The following is a 22003-nucleotide window of genomic DNA, read 5'->3' as shown; positions in this document are numbered from 1 at the left end:
GCTCTGGCAGTCAGTCTCAAACTTTCACAGACATCAAGGACCAGACGTCTTCCGCAGAGTTGTTCGTTCCTGACGATAACCGCGATATGGTTTCATGAAGAGAAGACAATTCAGGTAAGAAATCTGTCGTCCGCGTGAGTTGCTCCCCTTGACTGTTCTCCACTTTCAAAAAAAAAACAAAACAAAAAAACAAACAAACAAAATGAGCGACTCTGACCCCCACAGACTTACAGAATCATAAAAGCTTGTGCTGACCACATACCCACGACACCGATCTGACAGTGGCCATAAGGATGGTGGATTCTGGCTGAGACAAATGACACCCTGTTCAGAACCACGTACAGATTATAGTACATACAGTTAATTCTCTGTCCGCAGTTAATGAAAATAAATGATGACAAAAACACTCTTCACTTAAATTTGTCGATTACTTTGACTTTTTTATATTTTAAGATAAAATTGGTTTTGTTTTTGTAGTTTTGGGGGGGTTTTGTTGGGGTTGGGGGGAGGATCGTCTGCTTTTGGTAATAATTGTTCTCGCTTGAAACGCAGTAGCTAAAGCAAAAATGTGACTTATAGTTTTCTTACATTTGTTAAAGATTATTACAAATAAAGTTGACTGTAGCTAACATTATGTTGGATGCTTTTTATCGCGAAAGTGCTCCAGTACTTTCACATTTCTGCGTCCGTTTCGATCGTCAGCTCATTTTTCCCAAACCTAATTAGCCATTATCCTAACCCAAACCCTTAACATATAACTAGCCTAAATTAAACCCTAAGCCTAAATCCCACTTTAGCCTAACCTTCAACCGAGAAACAACTGCTAACACGTAGTATCCGCAGAGGCACGTACTTTTAGTTTTATAGATAACACGGCCATTCTCTTATTCATCATGAGCCATTTTAATCGCCTTCTTGGAGATTGTATATCAGATTCTTTTCTTTAAACGAGTCTCGATCAGCAGTAAAAATACTTAAGTTAATTTTAGAGAACACATTGTGTCAACAATGGCAACATTCAGTTACTCAACCACGTACAGATACTGTACGTACTATATATATACTCTCTAGAGGTCTCTCCCACAAAATATTTATCTCCTTTTCGTACAAACCGCCAGTTGGGCTGTGTGCAAAACGTTATAAACGCTAGTCAACCAAACATTCGCATGCAACTGTGACGACTAAAGTTAAATTCTTTATAGCACTATAAAACATTTGAACTATACGTACGTACATTATTCAAGATAAAACTGTTTGTCGAAATTATAAAGTAAATAAAACACTATAGCCTCTTGCGAAGTTCTCCGCTGTTAGTCTCGGCGAGCGTAAACAAAGAATGTGACTAAACCGGAAGCTTTGTAGTATCATGCCTGGTTTTAGTAGTTATAATCTGAAATGTGAATGAACCGAAAGCTTTAATATCATGCCTCGTTTTAGGAATTAACTGGAAAAAAAATCGTCTGCCAGCAGTCCAGTAATACAAGTTCGTGGTATCACATTTTCGAAAATTCGGATCAATTTTTAAAAGCCACTATATAAATTGATAATACAGACAGCTTTAGTTTTCAGTTGGTTCTGCATACTTAAAAATCAAAAATGCTGCTTTAGAAGTATGAGCTAAATGTGCTCTTTTAATTAATATACCTTTAAATGTGTTTAATACGGTGAATTAAATAGATTTTAATTGACAGTTGTGAATTTTTGTCCATTTAAGGTAAAATGCGAGTTTCAAGAATTTATATAATTATATAGTCTTTCCCTTAGCGGTATACCTTTAGGACTAAAAAATAAGTTGGAGGTTACGTTTTGAAATTCAATATATGAATGCACTTATACTATAGAACAAATTATACGAAGATAAATAATTGTCTCGTTTTCTTCATTAAGGCCAAGAACGGCTACTCTGCCAGGAGTCTTTCTGGATTGTCGGCGCCAGCGGGAAGTTTTGCTTTCGTTGTTTCCTAACCACCAACCCTTTTAAGTCAAAGATGCCAGGACCAACTGATGATAAATCATCGAAGTCATTTCGACGAGTAAGTTTTGTTTGATCCATTATTTGGAGATTTTTGTATGGGTTAAATCTAGGCATCGTGTTATATACTTTCTGATGTTACACCACGCCATGCCATGTCACATGTGAGAAATGTCCAAGTCGTCCTTTTTTCCCTCGGTCGCTGTCTATAAACAACTCTGCTATTCTTTTCTCCATTTCTGCCCGCAACTTGGGTGTCCTCAATCAGCGTTTGACTTTTCATCAGTATATTTCTCAAGTCTGCGGAAATGCTTCCCTTGAACTTCGTAGGATTAGTACCATTCGACATTATCTCACAAACGATGCAATTAAAATTCTAATGTGTGCCTTTGTGCTATCAAGAATGAACTATTGTAATTCTCTTTTAGCTGAAATTCCAAAGTATCTTCTTGAGACTTCAAAGGATCCAGAATAACGCTGCTCGCTTCATCTGTAGACCCTAACGATACAAACATATTTCTTCTATTATTCGCTTTCTTTACTAGCTGCTAATTGTGGACCATATAGCCTACAAACTTTCCACTCTGACTTACTCTACGGTTTCTGGTACCAGTCCTTGGTACCTCTGTTTTGGAAAGGCACCATATAAATGCTCATTATAATTATGGTACATGGCATCCCAAATAGTGCCTTTTGCTGTGTTTTACATTGATTTAAAAGCATTTACATTCATATATATATATAGCATTACCAATGTAGACATTGTGATAAGATTGGATGTAACGCAGTAGCATCTTCAATGCATTGGGGCGTTTGTTTTCAGATCATTGGACAAAAGAGAATGACCTCTCTCAGTGTATTTACAAAAAATGGAAACATTCTACCTGATGAAGGTAAGTTAATGTGTCAATGGATCCTTATTCTGTTATGTATGCTTTTACTTTTCACTTTAATATGAAACTCTTTCATGTGTAAAAGCGATATCTTCAGTAGTTCATTTATTTGCAGTGTCATGTAGCTGGGTTCAAACGATGGTCATAGTTATGGCTTAAGTTTCCTCCAGTATATGGCATGTTAATGTAGACATTTCTGTTGATCAAAACACTAACATACATGTATTGTTGAAAATAAAAGCAGCCAAGCTACTGAATAAACTGGTGAGATGTTTATGGTGTGTGTAAATGCCAAACTCAGATAGTTTGAGTGTGAGATCCCCCAGTTAATCATAATTGCTCCATTAAAAATATGTATTGTTGAATACTGTATTGCTTACACTATGTGGATTATGTTAATTTTCAGAGCAATCCGCTTTTCTTAAACGAATGAGGAAGGAGTGGAGCGACTTAGGGGAGGAGGGCAGGAGAAGTTACCAAAGGAAAGCTCTCCTGGAAAAGCAGCAGGTTCCTGATACAGAAGAAGAAAAGGAAGCCTATCTGCGCAGAGTATGCATTGAATTACAAGACCTGGTATGTAACATATTGATATCAAACATATTGTCTTATGATGCTCATTATACAGTATTTTATAATTGCAGGTAATTTCAGAAGTGGAAAAAATGACATGAAACTGCTTTGTTGTTTTTTTTTCTCTCTCTCATTTTTAGACTGATTTCATGAAGCAGCTGGGGTGGACATTTTACTTCAAGATCTTAACAACAGACTCTGTTATAGAGTCACCATATGTCCCAGCTGCTACAATAGAGTCACCATATGTCCCAGCTGCTACAATAGAGTCACCATCTGTCCCTACTGCTACATCTGCCCAAACTGCCTCATCAGACCCCGTATCCCTAGCCTGCCCAAAACATTCATATGAGGAAAAAAGAAACCTGCGGCGACGCGTTCAAAAACTATTTAATGGATTGTATCGTAAGTTTGTAGTATTACTGATGATGCTTTTATTTACTTTATTTGGTTGTATGTAAGTTTGTAGTATTGCTGAAGATAAACTAGTTTGTGGGTTTTTTTGGTTGTAATTGGTTACTTTGTTTCCAGATGAAGCCACAGGAAATTACGAAAACTTCCCATACAAACGACATAAGGAAAATCCACAGCTGGCTGTGATTGGCATGCCACATGGAGTTCCGTTCAAGGAACCTTTTAGCTATGGGTTTCCTGCACTGCAGGCAATACTGAATAACAGCAACCATATCAAAATGGTACCTCTTAATCAAAGGTGATTCACTATTGCATTTTTTTTCTTGTTGTACCTTTAACTCCCATGAGCATGAAATTAACATATAGAAACTTTGATTTTTGCGAACAAATTTTTCTTAATTTTAATTTTACTGTATTCCTATGCACAATTTGTAAACATAAGTCCTAATGGGTCCTACTTTTATTCCTTTATTGACTCATGTGTTGAGCTGCAGAGCTAGATAATAAAATAAAAATAAATTTAAACTTTTTGTGATATGTATATTTTTAATGTAGCAAGATATGTGTTATGGAATTGTATGTGAAGAAAGTTTTATTTCTTTATCTGCTCAGACAAGTGCCTCTGCAGGAGGAGTTCACTGGTGTTGTCTCCAGCCTGCCTGAAGGAGATCACAGTGTTGCCCTGTCCTCACATGGGAGTGGAGATGTTGCTGTTATTGCGTATGTATTTAGATTTAGTAAAACATTTACCTGTCCACACTTAAAATGTGCTGAAGATTTTAGCAAAGCATTAACTGACACTAACGACATTAGATCTTAAGGATCAGAGCAGTTGCTACAAACTGATATGGCTGTGTCATCAACCAATATAACTATGAGAAGACTGCATTTGTGGGAATGATAAAATACCTCTAGGGTATTTTTTAAGTGGTTGACTGATATGCTGGTGGCATTCACCCAATGTGTCTAAGCCACAAGAGCTTGTAGAATTTAGTGAAAGAACTGCTCGTGTTTTTAGTTTCTTGCAGCAACAGTCTCAATTAGAACTTGGAACACAATATTAATTATGAAGAGCAGTGGTTGTACTATGTGAGATAAATTTTGTTTATCTAGTGACCTCATTGTTGTCTATTTTCATACAGTGCAACTTGAACACAATATCATGCTGGCTTGCGAATCTCAGTCTGTTACTTGTGATAACTATGAGAATGAGCATGATTTGGTCCAGCTTTTTACCTGAAGCTTGATAGGTGGCAGTATCACTTTAGAAAATGTGTTTACGTGTATGCATGCACTCAGGTCATGATGTGTGGTATATGTGATTTATTTATTGTGTCATACTATACATTATTACAAAACGAAAGTTTTGTTCACTTAGGACTAAATCATCTTTTCTTTATCTCTCCTCAGTGAGGTTGTGGACATCACCCCAGTTGGAGGAGAGGACATTGTTGCCCCACCTCCACAGGAGAGTGCAGATGTCCCTGCTAATGTGTATGTATTATACTCATAGCATGGAACAGCCAAGTCTAAAAATACACCCACAGTTTTATAGAAATAGTAACTGCTGTCAAAGTTAGTGAGGATCATGTTTAGTACATTAAATGTTTTTCTTTATTTTTGCTCAGAAATGTGGTGCACCCTTTGGATCAGCACACTGAAGAGGCATCTGGAGTGCTTGATGTCCCTGGTCAGTTTAGTTTAGTTTAGTTTAGTTTATTCCTTGTTGCTCCTTTGAGGAGCATAGGACCGCATCCCTGGTCAGTATACAGAGATTTCTCTCGTGTGCAAGTTATTTAGAATTGTGCGTTTGATATTCTTGCAAAGTTGCTTTAAAAACCTTGACAGAATAAGATCTCATAATTTCATTAGTTATGATCATGGAGCATGAAATCCTTCTGGAGCTTTGCAATGGATATTTTATGTTAAATTATTTCATGGAGTTTATAGTTTGATTTTCTCTCTTTCTTTACAGTCATACAGAAAAGACCACTGGATGGAATTGCTAAAGCTGGTTATGGTAATGGACATTTTTAAAAAATAATTTATTGATCTGATCTTTTGTTAGTTGGTCAATTACCATGCAGCATCTTTAATCACACATGGGTTAATTGACAATGTTTTGACATTCGTTTATGTGCTAGATTAGGATCTATATGTCCTTTGTAGATTAAAAGATGTTTTGACTTGGTTGACTATGGAATATGATGCTTGTTGATTTCTTGTGCAGAAACACCAAGAATCATATGGTCTTCTGAAGAGATTAAAACTATTTATGAACAATTTGGAGATGAGTTACATGGAAAGAAAACTATCCGCATGGACAACATATTAACATTTATAAGAAGTTCTAATTTCCAAAGGACACCTTCTGCTGTCCAGAACTACTTGTTAAGAAAAAGGTAAGTGCAAGACATTCTAGCACCTTAACAACATCACCTGTTAAAGATGCGACACAGATGTAGTAAAATACACTTTTTTTCTTTTACTTGCACACATGCATGTGCAACCAGAACAAAAATGATTAGCAGGGAAACTTGTTTTGAAAGTAAAGGATATACTCCCTTAAAGTTTTAAAATAATTTTTTGGCTTCAGGTTTTTAAAATGTAGTTGGTAATATTAATTTTTGCTTTTAATTTGTTTCACTTTTCAGGAAAGAGAACATTACCAAAGGCAATTAAGGTAAAGGTTGTCTCCTTACCTTTGTTATGCCATAAGGGAGGTAAGTGTTAGAGACTTCACTTTTTATGGTTGCCTTATTATTCAGTACTATTTAATTATCATTGCTTAAGTGATTTCTGAGTTACCTAAACCAGCCAATGATTTAGGACAGTGGGTCTGAAAATTTAAGAGAATTTAAATCTAATATTGGACGTCTCATTTCTCCCTGCTCAGTTAGAACAGCTTATAACATATTAAGTTTGAGTCTGACTTGCAATGGTCTGTGAGAAATTTTGTGATTTTAACGTAATTTACACCACGTGGGGCAGTCTAACTTTGCTGTTTTTGTTTTTTACATTCATTTTACATTACAGTCCCTAACAATACAATTAGATACAATTATACAGTTTACTTAATTATAACAGTGACAGTCCCTTTTTCTTTGTCTCTCTCCAACGCATTCACATATAGTGTAGAGCGGCGGTTCTCAACCTTTTACTTGTGATGCCCCCATGACGAACAAAGGTACGCCCATGTGCCCCCCTTAGCCAGCAATGTAAGCTAATTTCACTAATACTGGTATAAGAAATTTTAAAAAAATGACCACCTTCGCACCCCCCTTGTAAGCACGTCGCGCCCCACAGGTTGAGAACCGATGGTGTAGACTGTAGAGCCATTAAGCTACGGTCTAGTAATCTGTGAACTTGTTTAAGCCACTCAAAATACTTGAATCTTTTTTTTTTTTTTTCTTTTTTTTTTAAAGACACTATTGATTGTAGGGACCTGGACGTGGCTCTCAAACATTTGTGATGTGTTGACAGCTGTCATTTTGGTATTTTGAATGTCCGTGATTAACATGCTATACACAATTGCAGATTAAATATTTAAATGCTGGTTTATAACTTCAAATAGCTATTTATAGAAGATTCGTCTTTTATTTATCAATAAACGATAAAATAACTTACAATGAAATTCACATAATCTGTTTTATCCACGCTGAGGCTGCCATTGCAACCGATTCACACCTTACAATGCTACAAAGTTCATACGCAAAAATTCAACTCGTGTTTAAACCATTATCTTCAATTCCATAATCTGATAAAACTTGAAATGTATAAATGTGAGTCACAAACCCAAGGTAAATCACTTCAGTTTCTGAATTTATAGTGAGCGCATTATCATATTTGCTTTTAGAAATTTTATGCCATGAGAAATAAATGTAAACACACCTTATATGACTTTCCGCAAAAGCTGGATGTCATCGAAAAAATATAAAATGCCGAAACTTGCATAAAAGTAAATTAGATTTACTAGAACACTGTGTGGGGGGATCCAAGATGACAAAAATTGAGAACAGGATCAAAGATGACAAAAATTGGGAATGTTTCTTGATGAAGGTGGTTTAAGACGCAAGAAACCCAGAACAGAAAAAGATCCAGAATTAGACATAGCAACTTTTAATGCATTTTGTGAGGCTAGAAACAATGGTATCCCTATTTCTGGTCCAGTCATCCAAGTGCAAGCAGGAAAATAATACAAGGAAATCCATGGTCCCAATGCAGATCCTGAGTTTACAGTTTCAAGTGGGTGGTTGAAAAAGTGGAAACAGCGACATGGCATTTCACAAGTAAAATCAATGGCAAGGTTAAGTCAGCAGACACTGTAGCAGCAGAAGAGTTGATTCCCAAATTTTAACAATTCATAGAACAGCAGCTGATAAATATTTAAGTCGCGGTTAAGCAGTTTGAACTGCAATCAACGTGTCTTAATGGCCCTACACTGTATATATAAACACTCATGCGCATATACACAAGCAAGGAAACCTCCCTCAATCTCTCCCTCTCTTGTACATTACCTTCTAAACAATCCAAAAATGCAGCTTAAAAAGTGATCAGGAAACCACGACACATACTGACATCCCTAACTGCTCCTTGATGCTTGAAATAATGATGTCTTTTTTCTCTTTCAGGATTCAGAATCAACACAGAACTATTGATCTTACATTCCACCCAAAAAGCCCACCACTCATCTTGTTTGTGGCTTCTGGCTACAACCATACCTACCTGCACACATTAATTCAGTCAAGCTTCAAGATCTCTGTATGTTTCACCCCCCAACTTCCTAAAGAAAACCCTCAAAACAAAAGCAGAACAAATGTCCTCAATAAAAGGATAAAAAGCTTGTAGATTGTATACATATATATAAATATGAGGCACCAGGATGCAAGTAGGCTGAGCACACTTTCTCAAGCTAACAGCCTCATCTTAAATATGCTGCGTTAGCAGGGGAGAAAGTTTGTAACTTTATGTTCACAGAGTATTGTCTAGGCATATAACATAACAATACCTATACTGCTATTGGATAGCTCTTTCTCTGTGGTGTTGATTTAATTTATAACAATGTGTACAGATTGTGGGCAGTTTGTAAATGTGCTGTTTTTTATAGTGTGTTGCAGTTTGGCAGTACCTACATTTGAGTGATGCTTACTATGGTGATTTAGGTCACTAGTGTGTACAGATACTGGGAATCTGTAAATGTGCTGGGTTTTTTTTTATAGTGTTGCAATTTGACATTACCTACAACTGAGTGATGTTTACTGTGCAAACTATTTGTTTTTAAAATAAAATCAGTTTATCAGCTGTTCATTCTCTTTGATTACCATTGACCTGTGATCTTTATACGTGAAGATCTATGAGCAAGTGACAGTGAAATAATGCAATAATAAACATTTTCACAAGGAAAAAATGTAGAAAGGCTGCAGAGGAACCAAAAAAGCGTATCTGCATATAGACATCTTTATAGTGGACCACATTTTGTGTTAAATAAATATTTGTTGTGGCATGAATTGCGATTGTATCTGCATAAAGTTGCGCAGTAATCCTGTGTTGGTGTTGATAGGTGGAATAATCATATTTACCATTCTCCCTTCCCACATTCAACGTGGGACAACACATGCACCATACATCAAAGCACTTAAAAAACAGCACAACCCTTCACAAGGCACTACCCTCACTTCTCTTTCCCTTCATATTGTGATGTTCAGGTGACAATGATGATGATGCTTTTTATTAGTAGTGCTTCTACGCCTACTCAATACCATTGCACAACAAATCATTTAGCCAGGGCGTGATCCAGTTCAAAGCTTCCTACCCTTGTGCTTGTAGTTCGACTTGAGGTACACATACCTTAACAAGGACCATGCGCGTGTCTTGACTTGTCAAGTGCTGCATGTAATGACAAAGTCAGTATAGTGCTTGCTTTTTTTTTTTCTTCTGGCAACTGGGGTAACATGGGTCAGTGCACGCTGTATGTCCTTTTCTGCTTGCTCATACTTTCTGTCGTATGCCAATGACGAGAACGATTCAGGACCAATGAAGGAAGTATAGCAGCCACAAGCTTTGGGTTTTCCTTTGTGAATTAATTGTTCTTAGTGTGCTGGGTCTATTTCCGAAGAAAGCCTTACACGAGCTTGTAAGGTGTCGGCTGGTCTTGATAACAAGGCGAAACACCTGTCACAACATCTTTGTCGTTTTCTCCGACACCTGAGCAGCGCTACTCCTTTCGCGCGTGAATTGACCCGTGACCGAACGTCATTGCTAGCCGGTCGTTTTCCAGAAATCTGAGGGCTCTACACCATTTGCTTTCCGTGGGAGGTCTACTAGACGCGAGTGACGCCATCAGTGTGTGAGTGACGTGACCGCTGACTGTCGTTAGTGACGCACCATGGTCGCCATGACAGTTTACGTCACTGTGATCGACTTGACAACGGATCTTCCCTCGTGCTTTGACTTTTTATTGTCGTGTGTTCATGATTTCAGCATGAGAGAATCTTAGTAATCTAAATAAAACTAACATGACATTTCTTGTCAGTCCTTTTCTCCTCTTTTATCTTATCTCTTTAGTTTCCTTTTCAAAGTGTGAGTTATGTGGTGTAATGGGCAGGAACATGACGGGTTTGAGCCTAGCTGTAACAGTAACATTGTTTTCACTCAAAATCAGTATTTTTTGGTGGTATTTTTGTCAGCAAGAATAACGAGAAGACGCGTGCGGTGGGATAATTTTAATACAGAGCCAGCAACTAAGCCTGTATCACGCCTAGCAACCAGCCCTGTAAACAGATGCCACATGTAGACAGAAAAAAAAACTGTGTGCCCGAGACAAGAGCTGAACGTAGGACATCCAGTCTTCACAGATTTGCATGGTGACAGGTGCTAGCTGTTGCACCACAGGACCAAGAAAAAGAAGAGTGTTATTACTTGTTAAGTTATCGTAAGTATAAATTGTTTTCTTTTACATGTGTGTCCTTCAGTCGCTAATAAAAACATCATGACAAAGCAACAAACGGTTTCAAGAGATTAAATTTATTGCAGAATATTTTATTTTGCGAATCTTAAACTGGACACAACGAAGAGGAGAAAGGAAAAAAGTTTAAGATGATTGAATTGATGAAAATACGAAGGAGGAAATCGAGTGTAACTTAAAAGAGGTAATATTAGGAAAAAAACTATTGTAGTTGCTGACTCTTCTGTCTCTCTGTCCATACTATACCCACTGTTCTCACTCCATACCACACATACTGTTCTCCCATTTGTATACCATCTACACCTCCCTATATCCCTCTAGAATACCATGTATACACTCTTCACTTACAAGCAGTCCATTTCCCCTCCTTAAAATGTTATCAGCTTTTTTAATCAGAAAGACGAAGGTTCACATCATGCCATGCATAGCCAAAGTTCTCGTATCACTCATACTGTTCTCCAGTACAGTCTGTGTTGCTCTCCTCTTCATAAGACACGTGACGTAGGAGGCTGTACGTTGACGTTGTCAACAGACTTGTAGCTCACTATGATGTTCTTTTTGCCTTTTTAACACTCCGTTGATATTCTCTGAATCCTTGCTGCTTCCAACACTTTTTCTGGTCGATGAACTAGTTCTTCATCTTCTGTCGAGTCTGTTATAGGCGTGTTGCTGATCTCTTTAAACATTTAGAATCAAAAATAATTAGTCGTTCATGATAAAGGTTTTTTTTTTTGAGTTTGCAAGTAAACGAAGCTGTATTATCAGTGTATAAAAGGGACGAGATATAACGAAGGAGAAAAAGTACCGCGAATGAACCACAGACTAAAAGTTACTAATCTGCAAGACGAATTTTAGTATAAACTAGAAAATCTTTTAAAAATGTTTAGCAAAGCCACAGGTTTTTGTAAGGCTGTTAAGACTATTTTACTATAACAGTTGAACTGCATAACATTATTTAAGGTGCCAAATGCGTACCACTAAAATAACAAATGCGCATGAAAACAATGCACACAATTATGAAATGAATGTAAAAAGGCAGGCTGTAACACACGAACTGAAATTAAAGGATGAAAATTGTATAACCGCACAAATTACAATGTATCTTTTCTTTTAACAAAAATATTAGTAACAAGGAAATGTAGACACTAATGTATACCCGCAACTGCAGGACAATTACATCTTCAAAGCATTTATAATTCTAGCCATTCAGATATGTTGTTAGTTAAAATGCTTTTGCTTACGATAAGTGGATAAAACAAGCTGTCGTGGGTTTGGCAGGGTTAGTGTCTAACGACAGATAAACAGAAGTGAGAGTGGACATCAAGTAAAAAAAGCATCAGACAATCTAACTAACCTTGATTTTCAGGTCTTCTTTCTTCCTCGTGCGCGCCGTGCTCCAAACGACCTGCCAACTCTGGCTTGACCGTTCTTAGAGCTCTAACCAGATGGTCGAATGCCATGTCGCTTTTACTTGATAATATATACAGTAGTGTCGCCATTTTCATTTCGTTACTGCTTTGCGTCCTGTAAATAGGTGTTATTGTCAGTTTGGCACAAATAAACAGTCTGCGCTCCGTCTTCTTCTCAAATGAGATACAGATCATTCAATAAGTATATTGATGTATAGAACATGCTGAAAATACATTACAAAAGTACAGTTATGAAAACTGAATAGACTGCGTGATGGTTCTAAAGAGACATTAAGATGTTATGACATTAAGCGATGGCTAAGTCCGTCTTAATTTTTGAACAGTTGTGCGCTAAGGCACTGACACGAGGACTATTACATGTAAACCAGCAATAGTGGAGTTAGTAGACAATAAATATCTACATCAAGTGATGGAACAGTTGTGCTAATGATAATGATCAAAGCGATTTGAAAATTAGTTGCATGAAGCTGCTGTTGTCAAAGCTACCCAAAGTAGATACCTGTAGAAGACAATTGAGATTCCTCAGTTAAATTGTAGTAATTGTGGTCACGTGCTTTTAAAGGACAGTTACCTTAATTTGTACTTCTTCATCAGGAGAGAAAATATGATCTACTTCATCCCAAATCGTATCTAATGGAATGATCGTAATTTCCTGACGGCATTGCTGCAGTTTGGCTGTTCTCTCGGGACTCATCTCTCCCTCTGCATTAGCTATTTCTACGGCATTGTTTAGCTTGCAAGCGAGCCAACCACGTTCAGTTTGTTGAAGCACGTAAACAAAAGTCCTGAATGTGTTTGGCCCTCCTCGTCGCAAGTAGTCCAGTAACCTCGATGTTTTCTCAGAGTCGCTTTTCTCAGCCTAGGAAATAAAAATTTGGTTGCAATCAACATTTTTCACTATTCCTCGTGTAATAGTTGTCCCTTTAATTAACAATACTGTGACCTAGCACTTAATGATAGGACATCTTACCTCCATCCTCAGGGGACAGTTCCACGTGTGTGTGTGTGTTTTCAAAAAATGATTGTTTATGAGTGTGATCTTGGTTAGTAATTAAGATTTAAGTAATACTCCTATGTCAGCTGGGTGCTCCTCTGTGAGGTGAGTTCCGTTGTGTAAAAGATTGTGTTTATATACAGGTGGGGGGGGGTGCATCCCTTAGGACTTAGGGGGGAGGCCTTATACTAGCTGTTTGTGTCAGTCACGGTGTCGTCAGAGGTTACATCTTTGGTCATTTGACATTTATATTCGTGACAAAGTACCAACAAAGACCAACTAAGTTCTAAAGTACCTCTTTAGTAAACAAATGTTTATGCAACTTAATTTCACATACAAAAAGCTGCAATCACATCACCTCGTTTGTAGTTAACGTTACCTAGGGGTTAGCTATAGTTATATGGTTAGCTACTAAGGTTGCGGGGTCTTTCATTGAAAACAGTTGCAGACCTGAGAATCTGGTTGTTGATGATCTAGAGGTCTTTGCATTGTCTAGTGTTTACAGCTAGACGTGCGGGAGAAAAACTGAATTATTTCACTACATGTACATTCGTCACATATTAACTTTCTACTCAAGCTGTTGCCGCTATCTATTCACTTCACACTACAGAGTATATATTTATCTCTGTAACCACAAATCCATTTGTTGACTTCCGTGTTCGTCTTTAGATAACAATGGAAAGGTACGTGTGCACCTGTAGTCTAAATAATCCAAATTTCTATCTTATGCATAAAAGATACAGGCAGACTTACATATACACGCATGTGTACTTACTCATACACGCCAGTAACTAAAACAATATCAGGCCTTAAATACACTTATATACAGACGGTCACTTACCATGATAGAAATCTTCATGGCAGGAGTAATGAGAGACATTGCCTCACACAAACGAATGAAGTTTTCGTCAAGTGTCAACCTAGTGGTCAGTGTATAGCTGTGCCGCTGTAAAATCTCTCGGTGTGTTCTGTTCATTCTGCTGTGATGCCGAGATTAGGCTCTGACAGAACCCAGCGCTCAAGCAAAGGTATAAAAGGTCTTGGTGTACAGGGAAGTAAATCGGTGACTGGACATTGAACCAGCACCAATCAGTTTGCGCAGCGTTTGCACCCATGCCACCCCCGAATTAGAAATCCTGTAAATGTATTTAACTGGTTTTAGCTTTATTTATTTTTATCGTATTTTAACGTATCGAATGTGCAAAGATGTTTACAATTTGTTTCAGCAAAATAACAATTTAATCGCGGTTCTTACTGTTCTTACTTTCATTCTCTTTCACTACGAGGAAGTGTATTGTGCTCCATGATGACCGTAAGGTATACGTATGTATTGTGTCTGTTTTTCATTTTCTCGTGATTAGGCATATAATTGCTTACATTTAATGTAATTAGAATTTTTGGGCACATTTAGGAAGCACCATTGTAGTTTTTAATATATGGTTTGAACAGGCATAGATTTCTGTTAAAGGGTCAACATTGGGATGTTTGTCATGCTTTTGGTAACAGACTTTCCTATCAGCCTAGAAACTGATATTAGTTGTCTCTTGTGTCTGGCTGGTATTATAAGAACAAATGTATCTCTTCTTATAGTATTCAAGTGTTTGTGCAGTAGTCAATTGTGTACTTTGTGCGTCTGTAGCTTGCCTATAGGGCAAAGGATATGGCGCTATATAGGAAAAGATTTTATTATTGTTGTTATTATTATTTGCTCACATTCTGTGTGTGTATTTTTCAATTGTTGAATTACTTTATGTTCATGTTATAGGATCTGTGTATCAATGTAAAAAAAAAAAATGGGCACATGACTCAAGAGCAAAACGAGAAATCTGTAGAAAGAATGATGAGCTCCCAGAGAGAGTTAACAGTTCGCCTGATGCCAAGAGCCGTTGACCGCTCGCAATTACACTTCCGGTTCAGATCAAAACAACATGGCTAACAAATTGACATTTGACCAGGAAATAAACAAGTTTATAACTGAATATAATAAGTTTGGGTAAGCATTAATATTATACATCCAAATTAGTTTTTTATTAAAGAAAAAGGCCGATAATTAGTAATTTTGTACGAGATATCTGTGGTAAATAAGGATACAAAAAATATAACAATGGCAGCCACTATTGCTCCTTTTCGAGGTTCAACTTCTTTCGTTGCCGAATCCAAAAAAAAAAAAATGACAAACTCCACTTCTTTGCCGTGTGAGTACCGTACACAAATATAACACAGTTAGCACCAGGCAAGACTTTTTTCTTTCAGAAGACTTTCTTAATTATTGTGACAGACTAGAGGGAGCTGCCACACGGAAAACAACATGACAGAAGTTTTTATTGCACAAAGTTCGTCTGACATGCGCAGTGCCACACATCCGAAGACACGCGATGCAAATTTACTTACCTTTCTTTCTACAGATCTTTGACAAGATGTTAGTAGCACACTTTGACAAGATGTTAGTAGCACACTTTGACAAGATGTTAGTAGCACACTTTGACGAGATGTTAGAAACACACTAACAGCATGACCTGCCGTGGGAATTGCTTTGCTGCCTTTGTTCTCTGTTCTATCTTGTTTCACTAGCTTATTATTCCAAGTTTCTTTCTTTGGTGAGTGAGTGGTTATTATGAAGCTTTGTAGATTGGTTTACCGTTTACAACAGACATGAAGAACAACTGAAATCTAGGTGAATGCAATTTCGCTGACAAACACAAATGGAGCTACATGGCAACTCGTAGATATCAGAACCCGACTAATGACAATACTACCAAGAGTTACATACAAAAGTCAGTCAAGTTCACATTGATTTATTAATACCCCTTTTCTTAAGTGATTTCAAATTTACACAGATGAATGGTTTATCGCATATTCTCCCATAAAGGAGTGTCATTCAAAACAGTATCACAGTATGCCGTGGCGACATGGAGTGCTTTCAACAAATAACAAAAATGAAGTGTTAATAGTAAAAGGTTATTGTTGTAATTATGTTATGCAATTATTATTGTAATTATTATTGCTGTTATTATAAAGGTTTTCTAGTCATTTCTCACAGAGAGAGAGAGAGAAAATGGAGAAGACCAGAGTAAGTGCCCACAGACGATCAACCCTGTAACTAGTGTAACAGTTATATATCATAGCTTGAGAGAGGGTAGTACCCGGCGCCTTAGCCACTTCGCCAGTAACCTGAGTTAGGCAATATATATTGAGACAAATGATTTGATGCTACAAAAAGGTGCAAAAAAGAAAAAAGAAGACAATTACGATCAGTTAACCACTTTTGACTGGAGAATTCTCATGGATGTTGCTCGAGAAAGCTAGACAAGTGTTTTCCCAAGGTATTTCTTGCGCTGTTTCTTTGCTGCGTCCTTATATTCCAATTTATTTGTCTCTGTAAGAATAAGTTCTGATTGTTCAGCGCACTTTGCCTCAGGATGGATTGATACCCTTGAAAAAATCTTCATTTCTGCCATTCTGGTCAAAGGCAAGAGGTGCATTCCGTCTGTGTTGGTTGTCATGATCAATGTAATCCGCATTGTAAGTGGTTGGAGATCACTGGATCAAAAAATACCACAAGAAGAGTTAGGAACCCTGAGAGATATTAAAATATTCAAGTACTGAATAATAAAATGAGTACACTTTAACCATATTTGACACATGACACATATAAGCATACACAATGACACATTCAAGTGGATCACAGAGTCAACCCTCACCCTACCCACCCTGCTTCCTTACTTTCTGTTTTAGTCCCGTTGTACAGGTGTATTGTGGGAGTTCTGTGGTCTGTTCATACAGGTGAGACTAGCTCCATCGTAAATCATTTAAACTGTTATGGAGTCTTTCCACTTTACCTGGCTCCTACTCACCAGAAGTACCATGCTTAGAAGACCTGCCAGCCTTCTGTCCACTTGTCGGAGTGCATCAACCAAATGACGAAAAGCTGCATCGCTTTTATGTACTAATATATCCAGCATTTTCTTCAGTTTCTTCAAGTGAATTTGGCTGTGTCTGTAATCAAGTGTAATATTTTATTTATATTAACATGAACACTAAACGACGTATCTTGTGTTTTAATTAACAGCCAGGTCTACATGATACTCATTGTGCAGAAAATAGATATATAAATATATAGCGAAGTATGTTACATGACATGCTTGTAGAAATCCAGAAGGAAGAGACGAGTTTTTCGAAAATTTCCGCTTAGTATAAAAATACATTGCACTTCATTTAAAAGCTAACTGGACCACAGTTCAAAGGCCTTCTATATAGATATATATTATAAGATATATGATAAGAAGTGTCAGAGTATCCATGTAGGGAATGTAATATTCTTGTTTTCTTTGTTGTGATTTCATATCCTTCGCACTTTATAATACTTTCAGGGAGAACATTACATTTGTCGCAAACTTGGGTACATCCCGATGAACATTAGTTCATGCTCTTGTCAGTATTTTCAGCATGAACAGTCATCGTAAGCATAAAACCTTCTAACGGCAAAAAGAAACGTATCCGAAATTTTTCACGCTCGACTACAAAACAAAATCTTGAGTAAAATGTTCTTTATGACATAACTCATGCATTTATGTTTCATTATTAAACTGAGGTTTGTTTGAAGTCTTTATGTGATTTCAATAAATGTCTAGCAAGGAAAACAGGTCCGTATGATGTTAGTATCTAAAGAGTCAAAACAGTTTATCTAAAAGTTATCACACGCTGCTGCCTGTATACTGTTCGCAATGCACTTCTCACACTCACAGAATATTGTTTGCTGTGTATACTGCAATGTGTTTTTATTCAGACTTACTTGAATTTCCATCTTCTCGGAATGGTTAAATATGTGTTCAACGTCGTTCCAGATGTCGTCAACCTCACCGTTTCCTCGATGAGAGGGCGATATCTAGTCAGTTGATATTTTTTCTGGTAGCTCATATATAAGCCTTCATTGAATATTTCTTCCGTTTTGATTAGCTTGAAGCAAGCCATTTGTGGTCTTTTTTGAGTATGTAAATAAACTTCTTGAAGGCATCTGGTCCTCTTATAAGAAGGAGATTTATCAACTTGAATACTTTCTCATCATTAGTATTTTCAACCTGCAAAATACAGAATCGGTTCGGTCATCAAGATGTCTCTACACACGGGTTTGGTTATAATGTCCACGTTAACCAGTCTGATAGTTTATGAATAAACACAGAAGAATTTATCGGTTCAAACTTCCCTATTGGCCATCTCCGTTGTTGCAGACTGAATTGAGATGAACGAGCAAGGTGTTGCATGACTTATTTCAATCACGTATTTTCTAAATTATTCTATTTGGCCATTAGGAGACTGACGTTTCGGTTTTTATTAGTTTTCATTGATCGTCAACAGAACGCAGAAGGAAAAAGCGGAAAGTTCGGCGTGTCCATGCATCATAGCTTCACAGATAGTCACAACGAGACATCGATGCGCGTGTATAGGCCTGGAGTGATACTTAGCGGGACCCAGTTTAGTAGTTCATCTCCTCCACCTTGAAAGAATATATAAGGGTGATACACTCAGCTTGATAGTATTGAGACCAAAAGAGCGTAGGAGATAAAGATGCGCTCTCCATGCGGAGACAAACAAATTTGCTAAGAAACCACCGTGACTGTAATCTGTTCAACAAGATGGTGAAAGTTTTGCTCAAGAATCTGTCAGATGGTGTGGTGCCGTGCAAATGGACTTTGTCACGAGAGTGTACGATAGATGATCAAACTCGTGATTGAAATGCCAGCCATCTACCAGTGTACAGACCTTTGTAGAAGGAAGTTTCCTGGTCTCTGTGTCACATTAGAGTCAACGGATAAACGGTTCTCAACCTTTACTTGTGACATTTCTTTTTTTGTGACCCCCTGACGAACAAAGGTTCGTGGCCGCGGTCCCCTTATCCAGCAATGTAAAAATAATTTCACTAATACCGGTATAAGAAACTTTTAAAAAATGACCACCTTCGCACCTTGTAAGCACGTCGCCCCACCCCCGACCCCCCCCCCAGGGGGGCGCACCCCACCGTTTGAGAACCGCGGCATTAGACGGTTTTTCAAAAACTTGGGTAGATATTGCAAGTAGGTCAATGGCATGTCATTATCAACTTTTGTGAAAGGAAGTGTCCCTAGTTTATTTGTTTTTGAATGAACCATTGAAACTGTAAGTTCAAGGTGACAGGAGTTGTGCGTTATCAAGGATCGCTTACAGTGTGATAGAGAGGTCAGGTCAAACACAGCGTATGTCTGTAGGTCAGTTGACTGTCTCATAACAGCTACTGGCACACGCAGGCACTAAGCAATCAAACTTAGAAGCTCAGACAATGTGCAACAGAAACACATTACAAGAAATCACAGAAAATGGAATACAAGCTTGATCAAAATGTTAGATGCTCATGGTGCTGACTACCAAGTGTTTGTAGGTTTTCCACAAGAATGTCGGGCAAATGTATGAGGCTCTTAGAAAGAACTTCGTTATGAGTTATTACATGTGTTTTAAAACACTTCTCGCTGATCCTCCTCCTCTGACCGAACTGTCTGTGCACCACAGTCTTATGTAGGATGTCGGCGTCACCGGTGGATGTTGATGGTGGAGGAGTGGACCATGGCAGCATAGATTTTCTTAAACGTGGTTTAAATGTACAGTGCAATTGGAATAGATGATGTGCACATGAATGAATCTTCTGTTCGTGTGCATGAAGCACATCTTACTCTCCCTTCTCTCTCTCTCTGACACACACACACATATGCACGCGTACAAGAAGATACAAAGAGGCATCTTCAGCAGGTGTGTATAGGTCTGTGTGTCTCGAAGTGGATGAACTCATCGCATACATCTGTGTCTTTGGTCCAGACAATTCAGTGATGTACACGTGTGTCTTTCAATATGAGAAAAAAAGAGGAACTTAGTTGAATAAAACAGAAATCTACTAATGAGCAGTAAGGTACACTGAAGAGTTTGGTATCAAACTTGGAATGGCACCAAAAAAGTAGTTCATAGTTTGTAAATGAAACAGTAACCTCACAAAGTATGTCATCACACAATAGAGTTTTTGTTGAAAATAGATATCTGTTGTTTCTCTGCATACAACACCAGTTTCTAGATGCTTTACCATGATGGAGCAGTTGCTGGCTGGACGTTAAGTACCCCAACCCTCCTTACACGCATTTTAATAGCCTCGACATCGAGAAGAAACCCGAAATTTATTTTAGTTGTAGTTATAGAAGCATCAGTAGTACTTCTGCTTTCTCTTGTGTGTCGACCTGACGTGTACACGATTCGTGCAGGTTGATACAAGTGACTATCATTATCAGTGCCATGTCCCTCTACACTCAAGAACAAGGAACAACTGCTCGCTTGAGATTTTTCGGAAAGGACAGGAGTGCTTATCTCTACAAATAATCTCCTGGAGGGAGTTTGTTGAAATCCACCAAAGAGACACAAATGCTGGAAACTACAGCCACAAGATCTGGTAGGTTTATTTTGGTGCACTGTTGTTTTAGTACCACCCATAGCGTCCCGGTTGATCTTAGTAACGACAAACAATCCACTTAAAACATCCTGGTTGAGCTTTTTAATGTGTTCTGCACCATCTGACTATGATGACCTTCCGAACAAACCCACCAGGCGAATGGGGCACCGACTGGAATTTTCTTTCTAGTAATAAAATTAATTTTATACTTGTAGAATTTATTCTATAAGCACAGAATTCATTCTGTAGCTAGAGAGAGAAAAACGGTAAAAACGTATTTCATTGATATTATGCACTGAAGTTACTTTTAGAATGAATTCTGTAACTACACAATTAACAGGTCAACTTACAAAGTCTTGGGCGTGATGCCTTTGAAATTCTAAACACAAAGAGAACAACCATGCCCAGAGAAGAATCTTACAGCGAAAATATTGTACTTTTACTTAAATTAGCATTTAAGCGTCTCTTGCTTAATTATCTGATAAAACTGTAAATGTGGATGTACAAATACTCTCTCATATCCCTAGTCGGCTACAATGTTTATAGTACCACACTTCTAGTAGCTCCTCCTCATTTGTTCTGTGGCTTCGAACGTTTTTCCACATCAGCAACGTATTCTTGCAGTTGATTTGCGAGATCTTTGTCGTATTTTCGGAGAACACTTATCAGAAGATCGAAAGTGTTGTCTTCTTTCGCCGAAATGACATTCAGCAGTTTACCCATCTTTTCCTTTTCGCTTTGGTGGTTCTGGGGAAAATGTTATTGTCCCGATTAATATCAGCAAATATAATATGTCGTCTTAGGACTACGTGTAAAAGCATATATTAATAATCGTATATTGAATGCTAAGATTTTAATGAATTACACATAACAAGCACACACACGATATTCTCGCACTTCTCCCTTTCTCTCGTCTCTTTCTCGAATACTATGCACACACACACACACAAACGAACTTGCTCTTAACTTTAAGTTAATGTCTTGCTTCTCATCAGAAGACAAAGAGTATTTTACTGTCTTCAAGATCGTGTCCACGTCGACGATTTTTGCGATAAGCTCACTGTATTCAGCCAGTGTGACCGGCTTTGTGGAGCTCATGATCTTCTTCCTTTGCATTTCAGCTTTGTTATGGCCTGACATTTCTCTTAGTTCAGCACCTTTTAGAAGTTCAGCCAGCCAGCCGTAGTCCGTTTCAAGTATTCAAATGAATTTATGAAAAGCCTTTAATCCACGCCTTTGGAGCAGCTCCAGCATCTTGTAACCTTGATCAGTCTGAAAAAGATGTTTGATGATGACGATGGAAA

General features: G+C 37.7%; 1 protein-coding gene across 1 annotated transcript; it reads left to right on the top strand.

The window, feature by feature from the left end:
* The first annotated feature begins 3 nt into the window (after window positions 1-3).
* Window positions 4-9964, top strand: LOC112562784. Its single transcript, XM_025236267.1, has 13 exons — window positions 4-114; window positions 1888-2033; window positions 2796-2865; window positions 3272-3438; window positions 3576-3840; window positions 3967-4147; window positions 4462-4569; window positions 5260-5343; window positions 5478-5539; window positions 5825-5869; window positions 6080-6251; window positions 6504-6572; window positions 8481-9964. Exons 2-12 carry the CDS (start codon window positions 1989-1991, stop codon window positions 6529-6531), a joined length of 1227 nt encoding a protein of 408 aa, XP_025092052.1. The 5' UTR covers window positions 4-114; window positions 1888-1988; the 3' UTR covers window positions 6532-6572; window positions 8481-9964.
* Window positions 9965-22003: the final 12039 nt, after the last annotated feature.

This window comes from Pomacea canaliculata, linkage group LG4 (genome assembly GCF_003073045.1).
Source record: "Pomacea canaliculata isolate SZHN2017 linkage group LG4, ASM307304v1, whole genome shotgun sequence".
In the NCBI taxonomy this organism is placed as follows: Eukaryota; Metazoa; Mollusca; class Gastropoda; order Architaenioglossa; family Ampullariidae; genus Pomacea; species Pomacea canaliculata.
The sequence above is the reverse complement of the archived record's forward strand: the minus strand, read 5'-3'. Positions and strand labels throughout refer to the sequence as shown.

What these genes read in the sequence shown, in the direction of transcription:
- LOC112562784 (XM_025236267.1), top strand. Translation starts at nt 1,989, where the DNA reads ATGCCAGGACCAACTGATGATAAATCATCGAAGTCATTTCGACGA. An exon ending in ACTATTTAATGGATTGTATC is followed by an intron (nt 3,841 to 3,966) that starts GTAAGTTTGTAG and finishes CTTTGTTTCCAG; the next exon opens with ATGAAGCCACAGGAAATTAC. An exon ending in ATGGTACCTCTTAATCAAAG is followed by an intron (nt 4,148 to 4,461) that starts GTGATTCACTAT and finishes TTATCTGCTCAG; the next exon opens with ACAAGTGCCTCTGCAGGAGG.